At 45.1% G+C, this 24,245-nt stretch overlaps 1 protein-coding gene across 3 annotated transcripts; it reads right to left on the bottom strand.

The window, feature by feature from the left end:
* Positions 1–1,694: 1,694 nt before the first annotated feature.
* LOC120870358 (butyrophilin subfamily 1 member A1-like) lies at positions 1,695–24,245 on the bottom strand. Of its 3 annotated transcripts, XM_040250018.1 has the most exons (7): positions 11,568–14,381; positions 9,158–9,322; positions 8,802–8,822; positions 8,686–8,712; positions 4,178–4,204; positions 2,598–2,709; positions 1,695–2,046 (listed from the first exon to the last, which is right to left on the bottom strand). In XM_040250018.1, exons 1-7 carry the CDS (start codon positions 11,758–11,760, stop codon positions 2,043–2,045), a joined length of 549 nt encoding a protein of 182 aa, XP_040105952.1. In that variant the 5' UTR covers positions 11,761–14,381; the 3' UTR covers positions 1,695–2,042. The 3 variants fall into 3 exon arrangements, with proteins under 3 accessions (XP_040105952.1, XP_040105951.1, XP_040105950.1); XM_040250017.1 differs by lacking the exon at positions 11,568–14,381 and adding an exon at positions 24,188–24,245 and having other exon boundaries at positions 1,695–2,709; XM_040250016.1 differs by having other exon boundaries at positions 1,695–2,709.

Genomic DNA, 24,245 nt, shown 5'->3' with positions numbered 1-24,245 from the left:
GTCATATGAATCACGGGTTAACTTTGATTGTATCTTTCTTGTCCTTTGTTCAGACTAGTTTCAGGGAATTTGGGGAGGTGGGTTTGGCATGTAGGGTATATAAGGTTTTCAGAAAAACTGGTCAGGGTCCTTGACTAAGAGGAGACTCTGCCTTGGGCCCACCAGTGTAATAGTGTAATAAACTGCACTCCACTATCTGCATTGTCCTTCTAAGTGAGTTTGTTTCCCAGAACACGTGGCTACAACAAGGTATGATGTCTTAGATGACCCATTCAAGGAAGTTCACAGAGTCCAGCTTAATGAAGCCTATGTACCTTGCATCCTGATAGAACACTAGAGGGACATATTGAGGCAATGTTTCTGGATCAGACTGTGTGGGTTTGAGCAGATACAACAAGACAGCTTTTGACAAATTTTCTCAGATGGTTCCAGTAGATCTGGTGGTGACCCTTCTTGCTTTCTTATTGCAATGAGGCAAAAGGTCCCTGCTTCTTAGTATTCAAACTCAGTTTGGGGGAGTAGTACAATGAGTCCATTCTTATAGATAAGAGAGTCCAAGGGACTTAAAAATCTGCCCTCCAAGTCATCAGGCTGGGAAAACAGACAGTTAATAGGAAGTAGTGTTTCTCCCAAGGTCATAAAACAACTGCAAAGGGGCATATCAACCACTTTCTCAGGGTGCTTCCTGCTTCCTGACTCACTGGGAAATTTCATTTTTAAAATTCATCATCTATCAAAAAGCTTTGCTGCTGGAAATCATATCAGTAAGAGTGAAATAGTGCCCTCTTATCTGGAGGGTCCAAACTACTCTGACACAGAGAAGCAGCCTTGAGTTTCAGCATAGATGTTGAACTTCAGAGAAGGGGTTTCTAAGCACAGCATTTTGTCCTCTTAACTTTACAGTTTCCAGAGAAACAGGCTCCAGATCTACTTGCTATCCAGACCTTTACCAAAGTCTTGAGAGAGAAATACATATGAAATGGAGCAAGAAAAACTTCATTGATTTAACACACTTTTATTGAGAATACTTTTATTGATTTACATACAGAGATATTTATAGTAGCATTATTTGTAATAGGGAAAAAACAAAACTATCTTGACTGCAAATAATGAAAGATTAGTATTCAAGATTTGTGTTAGTCACTCAGTCCTGTCTGACTCTTTGCAACTCCATGGACTGTAGCCCGCCAGGCTCCTCTGTCCATGGGGATTCTCCAGGCAAGAATACTGGAGTGGATTGCTATTCCATTCTCCAAGGGATCTTCCCAACCTGGAAATTGAACCCCAGGTCTCCTGCATAGCAGGCAGATGCTTTACCATCTGAGCCACCAAGACTTGGTATTAAGTAAGAGAAGCATGTCATGGGACAATTATATAACAAAGCCCAATTTTCACTAGAAAAACTCTGTGTGTGTATTTACATAAGCATAAAAGAAAAATTAATATGTACTTAACCATTGATGATGTAAAATAGTCTAAAGGTAGGAAGATAATTAGGGAAAGGAGCAGTAAACAAATTCACAAACTGGAAAAGTAAATCTTGGATCTGGGGTGAAAAGTGTCATTGAACATGTCATTGCAATTGCTTTATAAGGAATGATTGGACTCTTAGAGGCACTATGATTGGCATTAGATGTAAAAATGTTGAAGGTACCATCAAGTCCCAGACCAACAGAGTGATCTGGAGAAGTGACTTTTCTCTGTGAACTTTATTTAGTCTCTCCCCAGGTTGTACATGGGTCAAAATGAAATAAAGTCTTTGTATGAAAAGAGGGTGAAAACAGCCAAGCGCCATCCAGATTCAGCTTCCAGCTGTTCTATTAGGCAGACATTAAAGACAAGGAGTTCAAGACCAGAGATCACACTCCACCCAGGTAGTCTTTCCATCGGTATCTTGTCTCTGGTTTCTCTAGGGGTTCCTTTTTCAGTTTCCAGCTAGGATGGCAACACCAGACTTTCTTGACAACATTCTATGGGGTTACATTGTCCTTTTTGGCCTCTGTACCACTCAGCTCTGGAGAATTATAAACTGTCTCCAGTCTTTATCTGCAGAAAAGGTCAGAGGGGCTCAGCCTTTACTGCTGGCTCAGCTGGAGCCTTGGGGGCATTGTCCCCATAAATGACTTCTCAGTCCCAATGATGGGTTCATCCTTGTATGTTCAACTCAGAGAAAGGATGAGAACAGATGGGTTCAGTGGCAGATGGTCAGAGGGGTTGGATGGTAGAACCAGAGGCAGAAGAAAGGCCGAAGAGGCCCAGAGAAGGAGGCCTGGGGGAAAGTGTAGATGTGGGACCCATCAACCACACTATAGAAGGAGACATGCCCAGCTTCATAGTCCAAGAAGACCCCCACCCGGCTGGGGGGCTCACTCAGTGGGAGAGCAGTCCGAGGGGAGGTGAGGGCCTGATACTTATTAGCATAGAGTTCCACAGCCCAGAATCCATTCTGAGGTGACTCTGCAATCCCCCAAGCCCTATCCACGTTTTCCTCACAAACCCCCAGCTCCCAGTAAGTCCTGTCGCCCACTTCCACCTCCCAGTAATGTCTCCCCGAAGAGAAGGACCCGTGGCCCAGCACACAAGGGTCAAAAGAAAACCTCTCAGGTTTTTCAGGAAGATTCTGCCACAGGTTTCTCCGCTTCACACTTCGGTGATCTTCAGACAGAAAGAGTTCAAAGAAGGCAGTATTTGGATCCAGAGTCACATGAGCTGTGGAAAGAGTGAGAGAGAACAGATGTCCTGTCAACTCCGGTATCCCAGGGCCCTCAGTGACTGGGAAGTGGGGAGAAAAGAAGCCATTCCTAATCCATGAAGTTGCTTTCCTTCCTCCACAAAACAGCTGGAGTGATAAGCATCTCCCCCGGATGTCCTTAAGATCATATTTCAAAGAGCTATTAGGAGAGTTCAGAGACTTACAAGGAGGAGATAATCCAGAGGTTCCAAGTCCCTGGGAGCAGGGGCGGCTAATCACAACCACCCCCCCATCCCCCACAGCATTTTGTACAACCCCCTCTCATGTCACTGCACTATTACTGTTTATTTCATATTTCTCTCCTCTACAAGACCAGGACCCCCAAAAGTAAAGACTATATTTGTTCATCTTTGTGTTCTTACTGTCTAGCATTGTCAGGCTCTGCCTCACAATTGGTGCTCAATAATGTTTGCAGAATAAAGGGCTGGGGAAGGTCCTTGGACAGCCTCTAGCCACACCTCTCTACCAACCTGAAACCCCAGGACATTTCACGGAGAATTATCTGGCCAGAGATTTTTGGCCAACTGTGTAAAACATCTGAGCAAATGAATACCCATCTTTAATAGACTGTCCCTGAATCTCACAGGTTAGAAGAGTCATATGGGAGAAACTTGTATGGGTTCATCAAACATTGGTTCCTTTTCCTCTTGGGTACATAGCGAGATGACATTTTCCAGTCCCTCTTGGGTATCCAGCAGAAGAGTCGGCTGCTTCCAGGCCTCACCAATAAGAAAACCTTTACACAATATTTGTATTCCTTTTTCTGCCATTTGCTGGCTCAATGTAGAGTAGAGTGAGGCCCTAGGTCAAAATCTAGCAAAGCTCCCACATCCCCGTTTGATTTGTCCTGAACACTGAAGAGATGGAGAAATACGCTGTTGTGTTTACCTAATGAGATGCCCCAAGGGGAGAGAAGCTAGGTGGACAGAGTCGCCACATCTCCTCTAAGATGCACAGAACCCACTAGAGACTGAATGTCATTTGAATGAAACCTTTCTAGTTGTACCCTCAGGTCCATGATGCTGAAGACATTGAGTGAGAGTTGCTCAGTCATGCCTGACTCTTTGCAACTCCATGGACTATAGCCTGCCAGACTCCTCTGTCCATGGACTTCTCCAGGCAAGATTACAGGAGTGGGTTGCCATGAGTAGTAGAGAAACTCAAGAGAGAAAGTAGATGAGGAGCCCTTTAAGAAGGAAAAGAAAAAAAAAAAATGGTATAAACTTCTGGAAAGGAAAAAGGTGCAGGTGCTGAACTGAAACTTGGAAGTATTTGATCTTGATGTTACTTGTATCTTCCCTGGGTCTCCATTCATTGCCTGCCCAGCCAGGCCACTATTTGGAGCTGGAAGATGGAGAAAGACCACTAAGATCTTCTTTTATGGAGTCCTGGGCCTGAGACAGTAAGAATTAGACAGTCACTCACCAGCATAGGACCGAGCTTTTTTCCAATCTGCAATAGAAAAAGAGAGGTGAGTGCTCCGTGGCAAGAGCCGTACATTTCTTGGCCCTTTCTCTGCTTTGGTTGCCTTTCCTTCCCTCCTTGGCACCCTCATCACTCATCTCCAGAGCTTGTCTGGGCTCCTTCTCTCATGTTCCTAAAAGAGAAAATGTCTAGGAGGAAAGAGGCCAGACAAAATGTACTCTTCTGTTTCCCCTTCTTTGTTCCTAAGCATGGGTTCCAACTCCACTGGGAGCTCTTTACTCATGTCTCCGCATTCCCCATACTGGACGGCTTTGTGCTTCAGTAGCTGAAAGGCACCAGCTTATGCAAACATGAGAAGGCTGCCATCACAGGGGACATGGTCCTGGACAAAGGACAGAACTCTGCGGGATTCACCCCTTCCTTCACTGTGATCATGTGTTAGTCATTCGCACAGTCAGGCACGTGACCCCATCTCCTGCCTCTTTTCCATGACCTCCATACACTGTCCTGCATGGAGTAAGGATGGCTGCAGTGGCTGCTGCTGCTGCTGCTGCCTGGAAATCTGTCTCTTATTTAGCTAGTCTCTGCAGGAAACATGTCTTTTTCATGGTTAATATGCCACCTTTTGCTGTGATTAGGGAGTCCCACATACTTATTTATTTATTTATTTTTGTACCCTCACCTGGGGGAGCTGCCCGTGTGTTCTGGGCACTGTATCCAGTATTAGCTCACAGCTCTTGCCTTGATTCCAATGTGTTATTAGCCACAACTCATTAGCCATGAAACCCAAAGCCAGTTTAATTAACTATTCAGTCTCCATTTCTACATCTGTAGGATGGAGATCAGACTAACACTTGCTACTTAATTTATCTGGGGGAGGACATAGACTAACACCTGCAAAAATGCTGAATCACCATGCTGACCACCGGAAACTAACACAATGTTATAACTATGAGGGAGGTCACAACTAACTTCATTACTTCCACCATAGTTTGAGTGAAGTGAAGTTGCTCAGTCGTGTCTGACTGTAGCCTACCAGGTTCCACCATCCATGGGATTTTCCAGTCAAGAATACTGGAATGGGTTGCCATTTCCTTCTCCAGGAGATCTTCCCAACCCAGGGATTGAACCCAGGTCTCCCGCACTGTAAGCAGACGCTTTACCATCTGAGCCACCAGGGAAGTCTAATTGTAACTATATTACACTCCAATTAATAACATTTTTTAATCTAAAAAAGGCATTTTAAGTTATGAAAGGTCACCAAAAAAAAAAAAGAAGAAGAAGAAAGAAAAAGATACAGAGGAGAAGAAATGATAGCTTATATTTCTAGCCCTGACTTCCTGTATGGACTACACACCTGATTATCCAGCTGCATACTCTGCATCTTCACTTGGATCACTAACACCCCCTTCAACATTCTGACTCTGTGCTACCCCCTCCCTTGCCCTGACTACCTGGTTTTCTTTTGGCTTCCCCGTTGCAGAAAAATGGCAATTCCATTTTTATAGTTTCTTGAAGGAGATCAGCCCTGGGGTTTCTTTGGAGGGAATGATGCTGAAGCTGAAACTCCAGTACTTTGGCCACCTCATGAGAAGAGTTGACTCATTGGAAAAGACTCTGATGCTGGGAGGGATTGGGGGCAGGAAAAGAAGGGGACGACCGAGGATGAGATGGCTGGATGGCATCACTGACTCGATAGACATGAGTCTGAGTGAACTCTGGGAGTTGGTGATGGACAGGGAGGCCTGGCGTGCTGTGATTCACCGGGTCGCAAAGAGTTGGACACAACTGAGCGACTGAACTGAACCGAACTGAGGCCTAAAAACCGTGGAGTCATCCTTGATCCACTCCTTTACTTTTGCAGTACACTATCAACAAGGGTATTTTTACTCTGTTTTCAAAATAAATCCAGCACTGAGGCCCCTCTCACCACTTCCAGCACTCCCCCTTGGTAAAAACCATCCTCATCTCTCCCCTTGATGTCTGTGGTAGCTCCCAGCTGGTCCAGTCATGTCCAGCTCTCTGCAATCCTATGGACCATAGCCTGACAGGCTTCTCTGTCCATGGGATTCTCCAAGCCAAAATTCTGGTGTGGGTTGTCATGTCCTTCTCCAGGGATCTTCCTGACCCAGGGATTGAACCTGCGTCTCTTATGTCTCCTGTATTGGCAGGTGCGTTCTTTAACTCTAGTGCCACCAAGTCAATCTCAGTGTAGCATCTAAAGTAACTTCTCAAAACATAAGTCAGGTTCAGCTCCCCTTCTGCTCAAAACCCATCGGTGGCTCCTTTCTCAGAAGCAAAGCCAAAGCCAGCATGGATGACTTTCAAGGCTGTGTGATCTGGCCCTCCAAACTCCTCTGATTCTACCCGCTCCGATTCTCCTGATCACTCCCTGCCTTCCAGCAACACCGGCCCCTTTGCTACTCTTCAAACAAATTAGTGTGTTTCTGACTCTGAGCTTTGGCACTGTGGTTCTCTCTACTTAGAATGCTTTCCCCTCAGCTATTCCTGTGGCTTGCTCCTCTACTTCACCATCACTCTATTTTATTATAATTTTTTTAAACTGAAGTATAGTTGAGGTACAATATTTTGTTACAGGTGTACAATTCACCACCTTATTTTAAACTGCACCTTCCAATGCAATGTTCTGTTATCTCCTGAGCACTTATTATTATATGCCAAACTGTATATTATACTATTTCATTTTTTTCTATCTTCTTCCACTAGAAGGTAGATTCTTTGTGAATGGGATATCTCTGTTGTGTTCGTTTCTGTACCTAGGGCACTTAGAAGAGTAACTTAGTTATTAGTTACTAGTAACATAGTTAACAGTTGCGGATCTTTGTTGAGCTGATGAATGAGTGAATGAAATGAATAGAGAATCCATGAGGGAACCTGAAGAGTGAGTGATCCAGGACAAGAATGAAGAAATAGCCTCAGAAAGGGAAAAAGATGTCTGCTCTGTTGAAGTCGGAGCCTACAGATCAGAAAGGGCAGGTGCAGGTGGCAGGGCAGGAAGTTTGCTCCCCTCCCTTCTCTTTTTTCTCTGAGGTGTGGGGTTGCATCACCTTTAGAGTTGTGGGAAAAGGATGTGGTGATGAAGGGTCAAAGCTAATGTTCACTGAACTTAGCTACATGCTACAAATGTACTGAGTGTCCTCACCTTTATCTCATTTCCTAACATCTGCTTAAAGTAGTAGTTGCAATTAAATCAATTTCTAGGTGGGAAAAGTAGAACTTCAAAGAGGTTAAGGAGCCTATCCCAGTTTGTCTGAATGAGTAGAACAAACAGGGTCAACAGATGTGATGAGCAGACAGAGGAAATGGGCCCAGAAGTGGGAAAATGAATGATACATGTGGGGCACTGCTGGTGGTGTGGTCAGTCCAGTGTGGGCTGGCACGTCTCAGGGAGTGTCCAGGGATGGAACAGAAATTGGACTGGACCATTAAGGCTGACTGCATTGCGGGATAAAAACTGAAGACTGGACTTTACCTTTTAATGTAGTGTTTCTTCAATTGAGTTATGTAAAAACCTCGATTAGACACAAATTAATTTCCTCTGAAAATAAATCTTCAAAGTCCTGAGGGAGCCAATTAAACAATGTAGCAATGAAAGTTAAAATCTGTCTTTAGACAGTTCCTTTGTCACTAATGCAATTATGAACACAGCAGTTAGCTTGGAAGCTAGAACCATTCACACAATAATTGATTAACAGGAAAAAAAAAGGATATTAAGCAGGTGATGTAGAATCTGCTTAGGTTGTGTTAGTTTTGACAAAAATTGACATTAAGACAATTTTTCTTAGAAATTTGAAAATCCTTTTAGAATTTACAAATATCCATCCCTGTAAGATGGCAGAAGGCAATGGGAAACCACAGATGGTTTGGGGCTTAAGAGGAATGTAATCAGATTTCTATCTTAGCAAGTTTACTTTGAAACTCTAAACTATGGAAAACTTTTCACAGGCAGGCTCTCGTTTATGCTGGTTGTTTTTAAAGATTTTTTGTCTGTTTCCTAATATTTATTTAAATTAAAAGTCTTAAAAGGAAAAGGGCAGCAGTAGCTCTTGAGGGAACAGAAGCAGCTTGCTGTTGAGAGAAGGGTCTTGATAATCTACTCCCAGGGATCTGTGACAAAAGAAGAAAGAAAGATTGGGGGAGGTATTCTATGTCTGAGAAGGGGTCCTGGTCTAAGCAGTAAAAGGACTTGCCCTGAGGGAAGGAGAGAAAGGAGCCCCCTTGGGTGGGTGGTGGTAGCATTGGATGGTGAGGGGAGGGGAGGAGGAAGGGCACATTGACAGTGAAGGGAATGGAGTTCAGTGTTGGCCACAGGTTTGAAAAACCTTTGGGGCATCCATGACATATCGACAGAGCTATTGGGATTATAGGCTTAAGTCCAGATGGTGCAAGAATGAGCAAGGCTTCAGGGGAAAGAATCAGGAGAAAGGCACTTATTAAATGAAACAGATAAAGCCTTAGATGAAAAACAAAAATTCCAATTTACTCACCATCCACTTTCTGGGCTTTTCTCCAGCCTGAAGTAGAAGAAATAAACATCATGAGATCAATGATATGTGAGAGGGTCTCAAATCGTAAACGCAGGAGGAGGAAGTAAGGAACTTACGGAGCTCTCTTTGGAGTTGCTCTGCAAAGGACAAGAAATGAATCAGTACTGTTCGTAGGAGAAGGGCCTGGTTTACATGGAAAGGGTCTGCGGGAGGCCCTTTCCTGCATCATGTGTGCAGTGAGTCCAGTGAGCTGTCCCCCAACTAGAAAAGCCAGGGCACAGTCAGGGTCCCAGGACTGGGGAAGTAAAGAGATGGGGGTGCTGGTATTGAGGCAGGAAAAGACTGAATATAAAAACCTCAACTTCAAATCCCCTTCGCCCTCTTAGTCCTGGTCCTCCCCTTTCCCCTCTGTCCAATCCCTTTTCTGTAGTCTTCTTTGGACCTCACTGCCTCAGTCTTCTGATTCCTTTACCTTTGGTCCAGCACTCTCGATCTTTCTCTCGGCGAAGTTTCCAGATGAAACCAAGAGCAGTCAGCAGGAGAAGTCCCAGAAGAAGCAGGAGCGAGGTCTGAGCTGTTGCCCAAGGAAAGTCCTTCAGGAAGACAGTGGCTGAACTGGAAGTGCTGGGCATTATTCCTGCAGTGAAAAGCAGGAAAGGGCCAAGGCCTGGGGGTGCTGGGGCACACAGAGGATGCTGCAGGACTCCCTGAGATGCCTGGGCCAGACCAGCAGCAGAGGGGCCTGGCTGGGAGAATGAGTGACTCCAGCTCTGCCCCATTCTCTCCCACAGGATGGCTAGGAAACCCAGATACTTTCAGAGTCAGCATGGAACGACAACAAGTAAGTATAAAGGCTCTGGGTATGTGTGTGTGTTAGTTGCTCAGTCATGTCTGTGTCTTTGCAACTCCATGGACTATAGCTCGCCAGGCTCCTCTAACCATGGAGTTCTCCAGGCAAGAATACTGGAGTGTGTAGTGTTTCCCTTCTCCAGGGGATCTTCCCAACCCAGAGATCGAACCCAGGTCTCCTGCACCTCAGGCAGATTCTTTAAGTGTTAAATCAAGGAGGTTCAAATCACTCTTGAAATACGGAACTAAAACTGGGGTCTGGAGGAAGGGGTGGAAATTGTCCCCTTTTCCTCAGATCGTGAGAATAGATGCCTTCCATTAAAAATCACCCTGAATGTGGGAGGAATGTGGGAGCCCCTGACTTTACTTGCAATTGTTAATAGAAGTATATTTTTGGTAGGGAAGTGGATGATGCTGGGAATCAGAAGCCCTGAGTACTAGTCCCACCTCCACTGCAGACTCTACTTGTAATTTCAGCCAAGCATCCTGTGTCCCTATGTCTCCACTATAATGGGGAGAGTTCAATAATATTACCTGTGCTATCAGTACCATCAGATCAACAAGCAAGCTGCGAGAAGAGAACTTGGCTATCTATGTGAACTTTTATGCATGTGTTTCTTTTAAATATCCCTTAGCACCCAGGCCATGCTATTCATTTAGTTGTTGTCTAGTCGCTAAGTCATCTGACTCTTTTGAGACTCGATGGGCTGTAGCCCACCAGGCTCCTCTGTCCATGGGACTGGAGTGGGCTGTCATTTCCTCCTACAGGGGATCCTCCCCATCCAGGGATGGGACCTGCATCTCTTGCATTGGCAGGTAGGTTCTTTACCACTGAGTCACCAGGAAGCCCAGTAAATACTGCTGAGTCAAAAAAGAAAAAAAAAGAGAGTGTAAACCTTTTATTTCTCTATCAGCAAAAGGAATCCATGTAACTAGAGAGCCTTTCCAAAGAGGTTTTGCAAATTCAGTGACACGTTTTATGTGCAGGAAAAGTTAAATTAATAAAATAAAAACTACCCATACAAGCCAGAACATAGTCATAACTGGACATAAATATAACAGCCTAAGGCCAATGCCATAAGCAAATTTCCTCCCAGTATCTGATGAATGTCATTGTTGTGAGGGTTAAAGAAACAATGAACAATCAGTTGTTGTTACCCTTCCTAATATAGTAGAATTTTTATTGACAAAATAGATTCTGGCCATTTTTCCTGAGACTAAAGCATCATGGTGTTTTGTCTGATTACTCATTACTTCTCACAGAAACCTACTTCCTTATTTGTATATATTTGTCTTTTCTCCATAAAATCTAACCCTAGATTGCGGATTGTTTTGTATCATTTCCTAGCTATTTTGTACTGGTAGTGGCTTTACAATGAATACTCTGTATGTCCTAATAAAGGATAATTTTTTAAAAGGTAAATATAAAAAAAGACTGTGCAAATAATTTATTTAACTTATTATTTAATAAGAAAACCAGTAAAAATGTTACAAGTGGTTTAAATGAGGATTTGATTTGCAAAATCTTATATTCTCTATCGGAGAGAAGTCATTTGCATCACTAAGGACAGGAACAATTTGTATTACTCTCAGTGTTCTATAAATTAACACCTGTCTCTACAAAGTTGTAAATGATCTAGAAAAATAAGCAATGGCTTAGTCCTATGGAATCAGAGATCCCTAATGTGAGAACTACCAGACAGGGTTAGTATTCCTTAGAAGAGACACCCAGTCATCTTTTTTAACCAGTGAAAGTCTTTCACAAATTTTCTTGGCCATTCTTTCTTTCCCCTAGTGTTGAGCACAAAGCAGTCAGGGATGGTTTACACAGAGGCAGCAAATATTTGTTAAACAAATAATTTCCTAAGAAATAATGCAAAGTAGTGCTTTTAAAAAAACCAAGAGCAAAAAAAAAAAAAAAAAAAACAGACCAAGAGGACTTCCAGAAATGATTCAGACCATTTGCAAAGAGGCTAAAAGAAAGAGAACTATACACGTGTACCGCCCTCTGTCCCTTTGAAAACCATCCTCACCTGCATCCTTCTGCCCAGCAGCAGTGGCTTCACGGAAGTCCCAGCCTTGGGCAAATGGTGAGTGCTCAGGGACTCTGACTTGGCATCTCCCAGTGGGAGAGCTACAGGCCTGCCCTTTGCGGTGCAGATGGGTCCCGTCCTTGTCCAAGCTCATGACCTGAGAGGACTGCTCCTGTTGCTGTTGGATGTCCATGGGCTCCTGCCTCACTTGCGGGGAGAGGGAACCAGGAAGTTCACTGTCCTTCGTACCTCAGCTGCAAAGTCAGTCACCCCAACGGTTGCTCCCTGCCAAATGAGCTGCTTCCCAACCAGTAAGAGCGAGAAGAGGAGGAGACAGGTAGGAATGAAGGAAGGACACTGGACCAACCTTAAGATGGGTCACACCTCTCCCTTAGGAGTCTGGGAAAACAGATACATCTGAGTCCTTGCTTTATTTTTGTCCATAACTCTTAAAATGTTTTCATCTCTCTATATTGGTAGGATCACTAGGTAAAATACCTTGTATTACAGTTTGCTAAATCAGGGAACTTTAAACACAGGAGACTCTCAGCAACCATTTTGCAGAATGAATGAATATAGTTTTCTACCTGGAGGTTTAATGGGAGAAACAGAGAATCCAAGCAAGGCAGCAGGCAGAAGGGAGCTGGCCTGGGAGGCAAGGAAGCTGGCTTGAGTTTCTAAACAGAGAGCACTGTTTGCTGTGGGCCAGACCTGTGCTGAGCATGGAGGCAGGAGCAGAGGAGTAGAGAGAGGAGTCGGAGGGCCTGGGCCTTCCAGAAGCCTGTGGCTCACACCTGCTGGATGTCTTCCCACCGCCAATTCTCATGCACTCACATTTCTCTACTCCTCGGGGTGATTCAGTCTTTGAATCACTTTGCGATTCAGACACTAGGCTGGACCTGGGCTCCAGGCAAGATTGTCCACTGCCTGGTCTCTCAGGCGGGAGCTCAGGCGGAGGCTGGGGAGTACTCACGGGCTGGATCTGCCCTTGGCAGGGCACCCCGAGTACTCCAGGTAGATGTGTCCTGGTCACAGTGCCCCTGCCCCGATGGTAACACTGTCTATGATGGAGATGAACTCTGGACTGTGAACCCCTTTCCTCTACATTTATGATGTAAGATATCGATGTTTTCAGGGAGAGAAGCGAAGTCTAGAGATCAGCCTGCACACACCTGAGTTGGTCAGTTTCGCCACAGCACTGCCTACTGGGAACGCGTATCACCTGCCATGAGGCCTTTGAGCTCAGCCGGCTTGTTGGTCATATTTCATGGGTCACTGGATAATAGGGCAGTGACATGGCTGGGGGACCTGGGAATGAAGAACAAGCTGGAGGCAAATAATTTTATGTTAAAACAGAATGAAAAAGAAAGCTCAATGCAGTATGTATCTGATAAACATTTTTCACTTCTTTAGTCCTATAGGGATTTGCAAGATGATCAAAGGACAACAGGGACAGGAGCTAGTGCTAGGAAGAAAGGTCAGGTAGGGGTGGGGTCAGAGAATGTGTGATTTTCTTATTAAAATCAGGAGACAACTTTCATGGCATGCAGGCAAAGTGGGTAAAATTACAAAAATGATGTTCTAGAGCAGTTAGAACCTGGGAAAGACACAGATCAAATGAGTCACCAAGTATTAATACCTTCAATAAACTTCAGTGGGATAAATGCTCTGCAAAAATCCTTTCCAAATCTGAGCCTCTCTCTGGTTGAGGCAGCTTTTAAAGCCCACAAACCCAGATGATACCCAGATGTGGGTAGTAAATGTGTTCTTGACCTAGGAGCACAGCATTTTGGCTAAAAAGGCAAATATTTCTAGGGTTATGCCATCTGGATTCATGTTTGAATCCACTTGTTTTGCTGGCTGTGTGAACCTGGGCGTGTTATTTACTTCTGTAAGTAAATAACCTAGAGACTTCTCTACAAAACACGTTGAACTGTAGTGATGGCTTTGCAGGAAGGCTGTGAAGATGGCACTCGGGTGTGTGTGTGAAGCCTTGGTGCAGTGCCTGGCACAGAACGTTTGGTAAATATTAGCTATGGCTCTATTAGCTCTCACTCCAATCAACTCAACACTGTGGCCATTGATTAACATTGAGCTATCTCTCTAGATGGCAAATCCCTGAAGAGTTGTCTGGGCGGTAAATCTTTATTTGAACTTCTCTCACTCTCCCCCAACCCCAATCTACTCCTTATTTTTTCCCAGTCCGCTGAGCCCTGAGGGCAGATTCAGCAGTCTTTGCAGTCTGGTTTCTGGAGGGGACCTGCCCAGAGGGGATAACAGCAAAATCCAAAGGGGATAACGGAGACTCCAGGGTCTCAGTCCCAACTGGGCAGCAGGTGACAGTGGCTGCCTCCCTGCTCTAGAGTCACAGCTCTGCTGGGAGACTACTGCAGCTACAGATCTCACCTGCTTGGAAAATACTCTCCCTTTGCTCCTTCAGACCCACTAGTGATGTTCCTGCACTGGCCTCAGAGTATGTCATCGTTCCTTGCTGGTGTCCCTTCCCTGACCTTTGCAAATGGTCCCTCCATTAAGCTCTCTTCAATTGCCGTTCTGGACTGTGCCAGGACTGTGACTGGTTTGGGACTTTGTTGTTGTTCAGTCGCTAAGACGTGTCTGACTCTTTGTGATCCCACGGACTGTAGCACACCAGGCTCATTTGTTTGTGTCTTCAAATGCCACCTCACCCATGGAAGTCTTTGATCCTTATAGCGTCTCCCTCCTAAATCTCCTTCCTAAGAACCTTCAAAACATTTTATAAGTCAGGAGAGAGGCACGTCATTACCCTTATCAATGCAACCATTTTAGAGCCTAGGCTTTAGTTCCCCTCCCTTTCTTCTTATCCTTTTTTAGCAGACAGTCCTGGCTAAGATGCTTTAATGGATGTATCCAAAGTCATAACATAACTGGGTTTCAGATTTTTAGCCTAGTGATCTTTCCCTGGCCCCATGCTACTCCTGTTTTATTCCGGGAATCTGATCTGGAGGACTTCTAGCGGGGAAGAGACCCTGGGTCCCAGGTATTTGGAGACAGGAATTGGTAATGTTGCTTTTGCATCTGGCTAAAAGATCTTCCACTGAAGGGATCATTACACAAATAGAAAATGAAAGCAGCCCCTGGTGGTACAAAGGCAGGTGACCCCGAGGTACAGGAAAGAAATGTACTGGAATAGACTGGAGAGGCAGGGCCTGGAGAGAAAAGAAAGTGGTGGAGAAGGTGGAGGGCAGGGTTGCTGGCTCACATCTGATGTGACTTCTTGCTGTGGGCACCACCCTTTACATCCCATCATTGAAAGTCTCCTTTCAAAATGCTTCCATCTCAAGTCTCTCTCTTCTCCATCCTTTCCTCCTATCTCTGCTTTGTTGTTCAGTTGCTAAGTCATGTCCGACTCTTTGTGGCCCCATGAACAGCACCATGTCAGGCTCCTCTTTCCTTGCACGAAACCTCAATTTCCTGAAAAAATTGAGGATGAGAGAAGTTGAATAATGGAGCAAAGTCACTCAGCCAGCGAGCAGCAATGCCAGAGTGAACCCTGCTCTGTCTACTGCAAAGCCTGACTTCTGAACTGGTTTAGCTGTGCAGCAGGCCTGCCCTGTTGCAGAGGCTGCACGTGCTGACCCTGACCCTGACCCTGACCTCAGCTCAGGCTGACTGATTAGGGGGCCAGTTGGCTTTTGTGTAGGCTGGTGAGTCAGGCAATGAGAGCAGGAAAGGAAGTTCCACCCAGCTGAGAAGTGTCACACAAATGCATAGTTCCTTGGCTCAAGCCCAGTGGGTCTTTTTCTTGCCCAGACAGAGTTTATTAAAGAATAACATGAAAGGAAATTTTTTGTACTCCAAGAGAAGTGAAAGGCAAAGGAGAAAAGGAAAGATATGCTCATTTGAATGCAGAGTTCCAAAGAATAGCAAGGAGAGATAAGAAGCCTTCCTCAGTGATCAATGCCAAGAAATAGAGGCAAACAATAGAATGGGAAAGACTAGAGATCTCTTCAAGAAAACTAGAGATACCAAGGGAACATTTCATGTAAAGATGGGCTGGGCTCAATAAAGGACAGAAATGGTATGGATCTAACAGAAGTAGAAGATATTAAGAAGAGGTGGCAAGAATACACAAAACTGTACAAAAAAGATCTTCACGACCCAGATAATCATGATAGTGTGATCACTCACCTGAGACAGATATCCTGAAGTGCGAAGTCAAGTGGGCCTCAGGAAGCATCACTATGAACAAAGCTAGTGGAGGTGATGGAATTCCAGTTGAGCTATTTCAAATCCTAACAGATGATGCTGTTAAAGTGCTACTCAATATGCCAGCAAATTTGGAAAACTCAGCAGTGGCCACAGGACTGGAAAAGGTCAGTTTTCATTCCAATTCCAAAGAAAGGCAATGCCAAAGCATGTTCAAACTAGTGCACAATTGCACGCATCTCTCACAAAGTAATGCTCAAATTTCTCCAAGCCAGGCTTCAACAGTATGTGAACAGTGTACCTCCTGATGTTCAAGCTGGATTTAGAAAAGGCAGAGGAACCAGAGATCAAATTGCCAACATCCACTGGATCATTGAAAAAGTGAAAGAGTTCCAGAAAAACATCTATTTCTGCTTTATTGATTATGCCAAAGCCTTTGACTGCGTGGATCACAACAAACTCTGGAAAATTCCTAAAGAGATGGGAATACGAGACCACCTGACCTGCCTCCTGAGAAATCTATTTGCAGGTCAAGAAGCAACAGTTAGAACTGGACATGAACAATAGACTGGTTCCACATCAGGAAAGGAGTACATCAAGGCTGTATATTGTCACCCAGCTTATTTAACTTATATGCAGAGTACATCATGAGAAATGCTGGACTGGATGAAGCACAAGTTGGGGTCAAGATTTCTGGGAGAAATATCAATAACCTCAGATATGCAGATGACACCCTCCAGCCCTGCCGCCATGGTAGAAAGCAAAAAAGAACTTAAGAGTCTCCTGATGAAACTGAAAGAGGAGAGTGAAAAAGTTGGCTTAAAACTCAACATTCGGAAAACTAAGATCATGACATCTGGTCCCATTACTTCATGGCAAATAGATGGGGAAACAATGAAAACAGTGAAAGACTTTTATTTTGGGGGGCTCCGAAATCACTGCAGATGGTGACTGCAGCCATGAAAATAAAAGATGCTTGCTCCTTGGAAGAAAAGATATGACCAACCTAGACAGCATATTAAAAAGCAAAGTAACTACTTTGCTAACAAAGGTCCATCTAGTCAAAGCTTTGTTTTTTTCCAGTAGTCATGTATGGATGTGAGAGTTGGACTATAAAGAAAGCTGAGCACTGAAGAATTGATGCTTTTGAACTGTGGTGTTGGAGAAGACTCTTGAGAGTCTGTTGGACAGCAAGGAGATCCAACCAGTCCATCCTCAAGGAAATCAGTCCTGAATATTAATTGGAAGGACTAACGCTGAAGCTGATACTACAATACTTTGGCAACCTGATAAGAAGAACTGACTCATTTGAAAAGACCTTGTTTCTGGGAAAGATTGAAGGTGGGAGCAGGGGCCAACAGAGGATGAGATGGTTGGATGGCATCACCTACTTGATGGACATGAGTTTGAGTAAGCTCTGAGAGTTGGTGATGGACAGGGAGGCCTGGCGTGCTGCAGTCCATGGGGTCGCAAAGAGATGGATATGACTGAGTGACTGAACTGAACTGATAAATGGTATGAACAAGGCAGCTATACAATCATAGCATTGAAACACAGATCTTATGCAACGCGCATGTAAGTAAGGCAAATTTACTGGGGCTTGTTGCAAGGGTGGCTTAACACTTCCATGAGCAAAGGCAAACCGTAATGTAAGGCGGCCTACCCAACTGACTGGAAGCCATGGCCATAGGTCTGATCCACAAAGGTGGATGCCTTTGTGGGTGCCGTTAGGGGTGCCATCTAATCCCAGGGTTGTACTTCCAGTCTGAGCCAGGCCAGTGGGCTGGTAAATCCGGGTGATAAGTGACCTCTAATATTGTTCACATTTCTCAGAGGACAAATATCCCACATATTTCAATTTTTTTTTAATCCATGGAATGGTCAGCAAATCCAGCTTTTTGTTCCCTTTGTTCCCAACAGATAGGGGCAGGGACAATAGGTTGACTTTTTTCTGGGGTCACCCAAAAATATTCATCCCATATCCGGTAAAATTGTTAAAATTACCTGATGGATTGGCCCTTCTTACTGGCCATTGAATTCTCATTCTTTTTATTTTTTAAGTAAAAAGTATAGGCTTTGGCCACGTTTGTAAGGCTTGCATTTACCTCAAATGTTACTCCATGGCAGTGATCAATTTGGTTAAAGTCCAGGTTATGCCAAGTAAGAAGTGGCAAGTTGTGAGTTACCAAGGAAGCAAATGCCTCTTAACGCTGTCTCAAAAATGAGCAGAGGGAGCTAAGGTCCCCTCTGCATAGGGGAGACACCCAGCAAGGAAGTCCATCCATTACTGACAAAGACATGGCTCCACAAACCTAACAGTTAGAAGTATTATGGAAGTTTGCATATGAGTGGGCCCAGGACAGGAACACAGTATCCTGTTTGCAATCCCGGTAGGGTCATCATGCCAATCAGGAACAGCAGAATTATTCTCAGCGGCTCCATCCTGAATCTGTGGTCGCCAATGGAAGACAAGTCTGGTCTTCAGTGGCTCCTCTGGGTTGGAATGGGTGGTCCAATGTCCCTTTTCCTCTGCTGCTGTCTTGAGCCGGGTGTGGTGAATCTAGGGAGTAATACCTGCAACTTTAACTGCAGAGGAAGTGGTTAATACAATTGTGTATGGCCCTTTCCGGGTGGGGGACAGAGTCTGTTGCTTCCAATCCTTTACTCATACGAAATCTCCCGGTGAGTATGGGTGTACAGCAGTGTCTAGAGAAAATGGAATTCTTTTTTGAACATAAGGGGTGAGGTCATGTATCACATTTCCCAATTGTTCCGTTGCCACGACACCTCCATCCCTCCTTTCTGTAATAGATTGCCTTTTACTTCCCAAATAAGAGGGGGAGACCTCTCGAACATTGTCTTATAGGGGGAATACCCCAGGTTGGAGGAGGGGGGTATCATTCTGATCTTCATTAACCCTAGTGGCAGCATATCCATCCAGGGGGCCCCAGTCTCTTGCACCCATTTTGCCAAAGTTACTTTGATGGTCCGGTTTATTTTCTCAACCACCCCTGAACTTTGTGGTCTATATGCTGCATGTAGTTTCCATTTGATAGTCATTGCTTTGCAAATTGTTACCAATTGGAGTAACAGCCACAAATGGGGGCCCATTATGTGATCCTATATTCAGAGGGAACCCAAACCTAGCAATAATATCTCTCAGCATGCCTCGGGCCACTTCCTTTGCTTTCTCAGTCCTGGTGGGATATAAAGGTACATACCATCACCAGTAAATATTTATATCCTCAGCATGGCTTTACCTCAGTGAAGTCCAGGTGTTCAAATGGTGTGGTCCCCTTTAATTGTATTCCGGGAGGGGCTATCTCCTTGGAGCCGGGTTATTCCTGGCACAGGTTATCCATCGTCAGCTTGCATCAACACACAAGGCTGTTAGACATGGTATGACAACATAGCGGGCTAAAATTTCACAAGTTTTTGTCTTTTCTAAATGGGTGGACTGATGGAAGTCCATAACTAGTTGAAATGCCAGCCTAGAGGGGATGAAGAATCTCCCATCCGGGAGCTCCCATCACCCTTCCTCCTGCAGTGTTCCTTGTTCAGTTTGCACCCAGATGGTTTCTTCTTTGTCATAGACTGGGGCCGCTTGGGCAGTTAGTAGGCTAGACACCACAGGCGTCACCATAAGTTTGGTTGCTATACTGTCCTGGGCAGCTGCTTGTTTTGCTCCTCGATCAGCCGAACAGTTCCCTTTCGCCTGCGGTGTGTCTGCCCTCTGGTGGCCGTTACCGTGCATTACTGCCACTTCAACAGGTTTCCACACTGCTTCCACCAGTAACAACATTTCCTCTTTATTTTTTTATCTCTTTGCTAGTTGCAGTCAATAGCCCCCTTTCTTTATATATGGCCCCGTGTACATGTATGGTAGCAAAGGCATACCGTGAGTCAGTGTATGTATTTACCTTCTTACCTTTAACCAATTTCAGGGCCCCCTATGAGCGCCCAGAGCTCTGCTCGTTGAGCCGACCAGTATGAGGGGGAGTCATCCCGCTTCGACTACTGCGTCTGTTGTTACTGCGTATCCAGTTTTCTTGTGTCCTTGTTCCAAGTAGGCGGTCCTGTCTGTGTGGTAAGTCCGGTTGACTTAAGGGGATGTCTCTGAGGTCTGGTCGGCTAGAAGAGACTTCCTCTAGCATCTCCTCACAGCTATGGCTGGGAGTGCCTTGGTTCACCAGTAAATAAGTTGCTGGGTTTAAAGCCTGACAGGGTTCCACCCTTAAGGTAGGGATTTTCGTATAAAAGTCCTTGGGAATGCAGCATCTGAGAGGTGGGAAGCCACCTTGCCCCAGGCCCCATCAGGAGAGTGACGATGGCATGTGGCGCTTTAATTATAATAGCCTGTCCCATAGTTTGTCGGCCTCTCTCATTAAAATGGTGGCAGCTGCCACTGCTCTCGGACATGGGGGCCACCCAGAGGCTACAGGATCCAACCTTTTGGATAAATAAGCCACAGGTCGCTACCTATTGCTTGTGTCAGCACTCCCGTGCTACTTGTTCTTTCTCATGGACGTACAAAGTGAAGGTTTGGTTAAATCAGGGAGGCCTAGTGTGGGGGCCTTTACTGCTCTCTTTAATAATCAAAAGCGTGATTCTGTTCTGGACCCCAAATTAGAGAGTCATTCCTGGGGTCTTTAGTGGCAGCATACCAGGGTTTAGCTGTCTGTGAAAAGCCAGGTATCCAAATCCAGCAGAACCCCACGGCTCCCCAAAATTCTCTCACTTGCCTTTTGATAGTAGGCTGGCATATCTGATTGATCACTTGTTTCTGTTCTAAGTTCAAGGAATGCCTCCCCTCTTTTATAACAAATCCCAGGTACTTTACCTCAGTTTGGCAGATTTAGACCTTTTTCCACGACACCTTATATCCAGCCTGTTCTAGCAGGCCCAGGAGAGTCTTAGTTCCTTCCCAGCATTGAGTATGAGTCTCTGCCATCAGAAGTAGGTCATCCACATATTACAGGATCTGGCACTTAGCATCTGATGGGAAGGAGAGGAGCTCTGTTGTCAGGGCTTCCCCAAATATTATAGGAGAATGTTTGAATCCTTGTGGCAGCTGAGTCCAAGTTATCTGGGTCTTTCGACCCATCCCAGGGCCCTCCCATTCGAAAGCAGAAATCTTTGGGCTAATTGGAGCCACTTTTATACAAAAGAAACCATCTTTCAAGTCCAAGCAGGTAAATACTGAAGGGGGTGTGGAGAAGCTGGGGTATGTCATCCCACACCAGATGGTGGGTCCTAAAATAGTCTCTATTAGGTGAATTGTGCCTTGCGGCTTCTCAGAATAGGGAGGGGTGTGCCTTTGCCAGTTGAAGAGATCCGAGGTGGAGAACGTCTGTAGTAAACGGCAGTGGGGCCAGGTTGGATGTGCTCCACTGGTCCCATCTACGGTGCCGCTTGGACCTCCCTGAGAGGCACCTGCAAAATGTCTCTCTCGTGGCTCCTTTGTAGACCCCAGCTGCCTCTGAGCACTTGGCTCTCCCTTTCCCCCTCTTCTACACTGGGGAGGAGTGGGTATAATGCTGGCGCAGTTGCTCCCACCATACTCAGTGGCGCAGTAGGAGGGAAGGGAGCCTCTTCCACTGGTGGAGATGGGTGAGGAAAATCTCAAGGGGGATATCTTCATTGTTAGTCTAACTGGGGCAGCATGACCTTAACTCCAATCTTGTTTTTTGACATGTTTGCCATCTGTGGGGAGGGAGGTCTCCAAGGAGACCTGGCTTTTCTTTAACAGTGGTTTCCTCATTCTTGGGCAAAGTTCAGGCCCAGTTCACATCCTGCCTTAAGCTGGCTGACAGGCCTCAAGATGGAGTTCCTCTTGCCCTTCCCATAGTGGTCCCAATAGGGTGACTTCAGAGGTGTGTCACCTGTGCAGGGGCATGGGATCAGTAGGGCGCCACTCTTGGTTTAAGACTCTGCTGTTGCCATCTTGAAAATTTTAGTAACTTTATCTTTATATAGTTTAAGTGAAGTCCAATGGGCAACCTGAGCAAGGTCATGAGGAGGGGGTATGTGAACAGTAAGTGTGACCACTGTTTCGGCAGCTCCATTCGAGTTATTTATGATGCCCTATGAGCACAAAATTCCAGGGAGGCCACAATGTGGGGGAGTTCAGCGCGACTGAGAGTGAGTATGAGGTCAGCAAGTTGCACATACAGCTGAGAAAATGAGATACTGACAGGCCCTAGGGGCCATGCCTCCCTTTTGAACCAAACTTTGCTTCCCATGGGAAAAGAAGCCAATGAAGTCCTAAGAAACACAGTCCTATCGTACCCTTCATGTGCTACTTCCTTGTATTTGCCGACCACTTATGCTGAAAATGGAGAAAGAAATGCAACCCACTCCATTATTCTTGCCTGGAGAATTCCATGGACAGAGGAGCCTGGTGGCTGAAGTCCGTGGGGTCACAAAGAGTCGGACACGACTGAGTGCCACTTATGCTGAAAATGATGACATAGAAAATCAGGAAAAGATAGGGCAACACATCCTTCCTTTTCCTCTCATTCTTCCTTATTTACCAATAAGTCACAGAATGTGTCATAGAAGGTATATAAGTGAAGAAGAGAAATAATGGCAATGAAGTTACTTTTGTGCATGGTCTCCACTGTTCTGGTAAGAGTGAAATGTATGCACATGCTATGAGATACAAATGGCGTAACTGTTCCTGGGTCTAAGTGGTGTAATTGTTACTGATGCCAAGCTTTCTCTGCTCACCACTCAACATCAGTAAACCAATAAACACTCAAAACCAATCAACCAATCAATACCAATAAAGATGAGATGTTGGGACAAGGAATGGCAACTGTATTGAGAAAGCTGGCTATTTTCTCAGATAGCAGGCTAGTGTCTCAAAATAACTACCTTATTGGGATCTGGATGCCTGTTTCTATAATAGAATAGAGAGGGTGAGGAGATGAGGAAGTAAATTAAAAAGGCCATTAATTTCACAAATATGTCCTGGAATTAATGGCCAGCCTCAGGGAGGGGATATTTTCATTTTTTCTTTCTTGCAACCATCTACAGGTGGACAGGATCAGCATATTTTCCTGAACAAAGGCACTTTGGTTTAACTTCCAGGCATAGAGGCAGGGATCCCTGAGACAGGCAGATGATGTATAGACATCATCTTTTTAGTGAACAAAAGCAATGAGAAGCAAAGGTTAAAGTAAAAGAAACCAATCCAACATGTAGTCAGATTTTGTTCTTCCTTGTAACATAATTTTAGTGATTTTACTTGGGAGTTAAGTGTGCTGATATTTGTTTAAAACTGAAATTGCACATTGTAGAGTCCAGTAAAATCCATGTTAAGAATTAAAAGTCTGATCTTTCTTTACTTACAAAGTATCAACTAGCAAACAAAAGTCACTATGATGAGTTGAAGGAAAGACAGGCTATGGAGGATTCAAGAGAAAACCTTTCTATTTTAGTATTTTTAAAAGCACTTTCCCCATTTTAATAAATAATAAAGGAACCACACATTTTTATCATATCCTGCAAAGTCTGTAGGCTCAGCTCTGTATAGAAATGGCATCTGCTGGAGGTAGGGTAGAGAGAGTTTTGGGGCTTATTCCAAGGTCCTGGTTTGGTGACTGGGGTGGGCAATAGTCAGAGAAAGCAATGACACCTCACTCCAGTACTCTTGCCTGGAAAACCCCATGGACGGAGGAGCCTGGTGGGCTGCAGTCCATGGGGTCGCGAAGAGTCGGACACCACTGAGTGACTTCACTTTCACTTTTCACTTTCCTGCATTGGAGAAGGAAATGGCAACCCACTCCAGTGTTCTTGCCTGGAGAATCCCTGGGACAGGGGAACCTGGTGGGCTGCCGTCTATGGGGTCGCACAGAGTCGGACACGACTGAAGCGACTTAGCAGCAGCAGCAGCAGTGGGCAATAGTCCTGCTGGGACAGAACAGCCAGAAGGAAGAGCTGAGCAGGTGACGATGGCAGCCCAGTATCTCTTGTGTCGGAGGTGCCTGTGCATCGTTTAGACAGAAACATCCTCAGATGGAGAGGCAGGCCTGGGGCTTATGAGAAAGATGGGTGATACATGGAAGGGGGGCCTGGTGTAAACGTCAAGGTCATTCAAGGCACAGAGAGAGTGAGGGCAGGGAAGCTGTTTACATTTGCTCAGCACTTGCTAAGGCCTATAATAACACATTTGTTCCTTGAACCTTGGGAGATGGGGGCTCCTGGCCCCATTTTACAGATGAAGAGGCTGCTCAAAACCTTACCCGACCACTCCCTCCTCCCTATCTCTCTTTCTCTCTTTTCTGTGCTTAATTTTTCTCCATAATATTTAGATCACTATCTGACATAGACATACTGCATATTACTTACCTATTTTCTCTCTCCCTCTCTGTAGCATGCCAAGTCCCTGAGGGCAGACTTTTGTTGAGTTTTGAGTACTGCTATCTTACCCTTTTGTCTGTGTCTGAGGTTTGACATGAGGACTCTTCTGAGACAGGTTTTGCAGAA

Source organism: Oryx dammah, unplaced genomic scaffold (genome assembly GCF_014754425.2).
Source record: "Oryx dammah isolate SB20612 unplaced genomic scaffold, SCBI_Odam_1.1 HiC_scaffold_11, whole genome shotgun sequence".
NCBI classification, from domain to species: domain Eukaryota; kingdom Metazoa; phylum Chordata; class Mammalia; order Artiodactyla; family Bovidae; genus Oryx; species Oryx dammah.
This window is presented reverse-complemented; position numbering and strand designations above follow the sequence as displayed.

Excerpts from the sequence above, each read along its gene's own strand:
- LOC120870358 (XM_040250016.1), bottom strand. The coding sequence starts at position 11,760 with ATGGACATCCAACAGCAACAGGAGCAGTCCTCTCAGGTCATGAGCTTG. Across the intron at positions 9,323-11,567 it reads TGCTGGGCAGAAGGATGCAG|GAATAATGCCCAGCACTTCC; the intron begins GTGAGGATGGTT and ends TTTTCACTGCAG. Across the intron at positions 8,713-8,801 it reads GCAACTCCAAAGAGAGCTCC|GCTGGAGAAAAGCCCAGAAA; the intron begins GTAAGTTCCTTA and ends CTTCTACTTCAG.